The following is a 4,466-nucleotide window of genomic DNA, read 5'->3' on the forward strand; positions in this document are numbered from 1 at the left end:
CGTGGCTATCGGTCTCGTAGCGTGACCCCGTAGCAATGCAGCGCTCAACGGAGCCACTTCAGAGTTTGGAAATGAAAATCATCTGAAAGCAGCAGTAAAAAAAAAAAAAGAGAGAAAATGATAAATTTATATAATTAACCACTTGCAAATGCCAAATGCTAATTGATAATGCTGTTGACCAAGTGCACCCTTTCTTAAAAGGTCAGCAACCGCCTATATAGGCTAGATCTACTGTAGAGGTAAGCACATGATAGGCCTACGATTTTTATCAGTTGATTTTGCATTTTTGATCTTCTGGTTGACAATATTGTTTCTTTGGGCATGCAAGTAGACACACACATGTGTGCACAACCATGTTCAAGTTGGCCAGAGTAGGGCCTATTAGAATAAGACAAGAAAAACAAAAAGGAATGGATGCGGTCTCCTCTGATCGGACATAAACAAGAATAGTTGTAGAATTCAAGTTTCCCGTAATTTCCTGAAACAATTGCAATCGTACCACCGAAGATGATGGTATTCACCTCAGAAGTCTCTTATGTACAATCTATTAGGAAAGATAATGACATCATCGGCTCTCCATGTTACATGCATGATATCAGAGCAAGGAATATGAACATTATGAACTTCAGTTAATTATTGTTCCTATCTTAATGAAACGTACACCATTCTGTTCGACCTAACTCTGATTCATTTCTTTCTGTATACTAATCAGTATTTATCGCATATTTTGTCTACACAGGAAAATATGTCGACAGCTGAATGACATAGAGATATACTTTACGCTTTCAACGCATTTAGGGATATCATAAATGATTTCCTTTCGTAGCTGTAAAATGTCCTGGCATGGAATGCAGTAAACCGTTTTGGTAATGTGGTGACGAGCAGTGGACGTTCAGGGCATTCTATTATGGCTTCTGATATTCTCTCACCAATGGGTGAGAGCACATCTACTACATAGAGTCGTCTGACGTTGTCATAATACGTGCAGTAGATGTCATCTGTCTCATCAATGGCAATGTCGCACATCCACCCTTTGCCGAGGCGAATAGTGGACTTGATGGCGGATGATCTATCTACTACATAAATGACGTGATCCCCTCCCGAATCGGCAAGTACAACGACTAGTCCAGAGGACATAGATGACAATCCAAATATCTTTATGTCTTCTCTCAATTTGACTCTTTGCACAAGTTTTCCATCTTCAGGGTTATAAACATCTATTGTAGAAGCGCGCAACGGAGCTGCCAGAATCAAGCCATCCTTGTCAACACTGAGCAGCTCTACTGAGCCAACTTTGTTGCGAATTGTTCTCAAGTGTTGCCACGTGATTACGTCGTGGTGATCACGTTTACTCGAAAGACGATGAAATATCCTGAGACTGCCGCATCGAGTCCCAATCACAAGTCTGCCTTCGTCTAGTTGGGCTACAGATGAGAATTCGACACGATCTTTTCCCGCACCCTTCACAGGGGTAACTGTTCTAGACTTTGTATTGGCGACAAACAGAGATTTGTCACGAGTCAGCATTACTTCGTGATTACTTATCGATCCTATTACTGACGTTCCTACAGGATGTTTCCATGCATCACGCAGGACACATTCCTCCTGCATCCCATCAAGTCTACCAATTTCGGGTCCTTTTCCCTCCTTGAATTTGATCTCCTCAGTCTTACGTTTGATCTCACTTATTTTCCCAAGATTAAACTTAGTCTTCATAGTCTTTATAAATTGTTTCAACAAGTTAGTAACGTCAGAAGCGTCGTGTAGAAGACGTTCCTCATTGTCAATAATATCATCAGCTTTCTCCATAGCATGGCTAATTTTGTTTCTCCTTTCTTGGAGCTCTGCTTGCAGCTTGACTATGTACTTTCCAATTATGATCTTGATTTTCCCGAGTTCTGTTCTAAGTGCCTCCGCATTCCTTTCTCCCTCAATAATAATTTCTTTGGCATCATTTTCAACTTGCTCAAGCTGTCTCCTTCTCTCTTCATTGATCTTGTCGATATTTTTGTCCGCTTCTTCATTGATCCCCGCCTTCTCTTTATTCAGTTTCTTTTGAATTTTCTTTCTTTCTTCTACTTCTTTCTCATTGATTTGTCTTTCGATCATCTCAAGGTGAATGTTTATATGTGACTGATGCTGACTGCTGTCTTTTTCAAGGAGTGCGATGCTCTCCTTCTCTGCCTGCCCTTGCTGTGACAGCTTTTTTAACTGATCCCTTTTTTCAGCTTTAACGTCCTGAATGTCCTGCTTCTGACAAGCTTCAGCATGTGCGGTTAGTGCGCATATATGACAAATAGGAATTTCATGACACCGGCAATAAAGTTTGGCTTCCTCCTCAGCGTGTTTGTCACAGAACAATTTAAATCTGTTCACCCTTCCCTTGATACAGTCCTGTCGCTTTAGGGCACAGTCGTCACAAAGCCTTTCATGAACCTCTCGGCGGTAAGTGATATTTGATTTGGTCGTGGTGTGGCATCCTTCACAGTCATTGTCATTGTCTGGATAGCCGGTTGCCATGTCCGACGAATGCTACAGGAGCGACCTAACTGGGGAAACAAACAAACAAGACGATTAATGTTTGTGACCACTAGAGGGTGCGCACTGTAAAAACATTGGTGTTAGATCTAACACCATGGGTGTTAAAAAGTCCTGGGGATTGATAATTGTGATCGATATCATTGCCTTACTCTGACCGTCGGTGTTGGAGCTCGATTGCAGTTGTTTGGGGGATTACACTAGCCAGCTAGCAGCAGCACTAACACCCAACTGAAAATCATCAAATGTATGTTCACACATCCACACACAAACACAAAAGCACGCTCAGACAGCATATGCACATCAGTACTAAGTTATGTTTTGATAGTCATCCTCCACACACATAACCAAACAGAGGAGTCGATCCGTTTTAGGGGATGGGACAAAACTTGGAGGAGGACATGTGCGAGGGAAGGGAGCTTCTGAGCTGGACAGGGTGTGGAAGAGACAAGATAAATATTTTGCATTTTTAGAAATGAAATTCAGCTCATGAGAAGTGATATAGATATAAGTTTATGTTGTGAGTAGCAACAAGGGGTAACTCAAGTTTCAAGTTCGTTCATGGCAGATCTGAGGATGTCTCTCTTAGGGTGGATGGGGGAGGGGACCAAAGAAGGTCTTAATTGTTGCATTTCATCTTCTATATTTTTTCTTCTTAAAAACGCGTTGTCAAAAGTTCACGAAAGTCGGTAGTCGTTAACATTCGGGTGATAGAGTGTATTTGTTCAAAAGAGCACCATGTTGCAATCCAGGGACATAATGGCCGGGCAGAATGGCCGGGCAGAGGAGGAGGTCGAGCCAAATCTAATCTTCTTCTTTATTAGAATCAGAAGTGATAAGACATAGAAAAATTAAATGAGTAAGTAGATTAGTGACTGTCAAGGGCATCAATCCTTGGGGAAGGGGGAGCAGAGGCAGCAGCTGCTCCTCAAACTTATTATTAGTTTGCCTCAAATGTGGAAAATTTTCTTGCTTTTTAAAAGAAAATTGTCCAAATATTTCTCCCAAAGTGTGCACCAGATTGCTAAATTCGATCTTGAAAATTCAACTTCTATCTCTCGTGCTGAAGGGAGATACACCATCCCGCACTCGGTCCGTTTGCATAGAGTTAGCACACTTTTGAAATGGACATATTTCGGAATATTTCAACAAAAGCGTCCATTAGATTTAATTTGATTCAGTTAATTTAATTTTCCACAATCAGGTAAAATATAACCAAAATGGACAATTTTCCCAATATTCAAAAAAAAAATAATAATAAAAAAGTGTGCACTATCATTTTATTGTAATTCGACAAATTTAATATAAAAGCTCAGTCTTGTTGGAGGGGTATCCCACTCATCCCCACCCACCTTTCTGGACTTAGTAGACATGTTGGTGGACAACTATGACGCACACGCGGAACAAGGGGTGACAGATACATCAACTTTATGACTGTGTAATAGCCAATTACATCTCCCTGAATATTTCTTTTCGTTACTTTTTTGACAGAAATGAATTCATATTTTGCCCCAAAGTGTGCAGAAGATCACCGAATTTGTGTTCTGAAAATGCATTTTCTTTCTGTCTCTCGTGAGTGTTTGTGTGTGTGTGTGCGTGGGGGTGGGTGGGTGTGTAGCCCCCCTCACCCTTCCTTTTTCGTTCCCCTTCATAGATTTAGTAAAATTTTGGGATTGATGATTTTCCCGAGTATTCCAGAAAAAATTGTGCATCAGATGTTCATATTCATATTCAGGTTTATTTCAATTCTATTCTTAAAATGCAAAAGCTCCGTCGTGTAAGAACGGCGTCTGATAGCTTTATGTTCACTGGGGTGAGGACTGGAACGAACAAGACTACAGTATCAATAGAACACTGTTGATACTATAGTCTTGTTCGTTCCAGTCCTCACCCCAGGGTTTATTGCCACCTGGTCTACTATCAAATGG

General features: G+C 40.9%; 1 protein-coding gene across 1 annotated transcript; it reads right to left on the bottom strand.

Moving 5' to 3' along the window:
• Positions 1-777: 777 nt before the first annotated feature.
• Positions 778-2,520, bottom strand: LOC140242320 (uncharacterized). The gene has a single exon (XM_072322059.1). It carries the CDS (start codon positions 2,518-2,520, stop codon positions 778-780), a length of 1,743 nt encoding a protein of 580 aa, XP_072178160.1.
• Positions 2,521-4,466: the final 1,946 nt, after the last annotated feature.

This window comes from Diadema setosum, chromosome 19, assembly GCF_964275005.1.
Source record: "Diadema setosum chromosome 19, eeDiaSeto1, whole genome shotgun sequence".
Taxonomy (NCBI): Eukaryota; Metazoa; Echinodermata; class Echinoidea; order Diadematoida; family Diadematidae; genus Diadema; species Diadema setosum.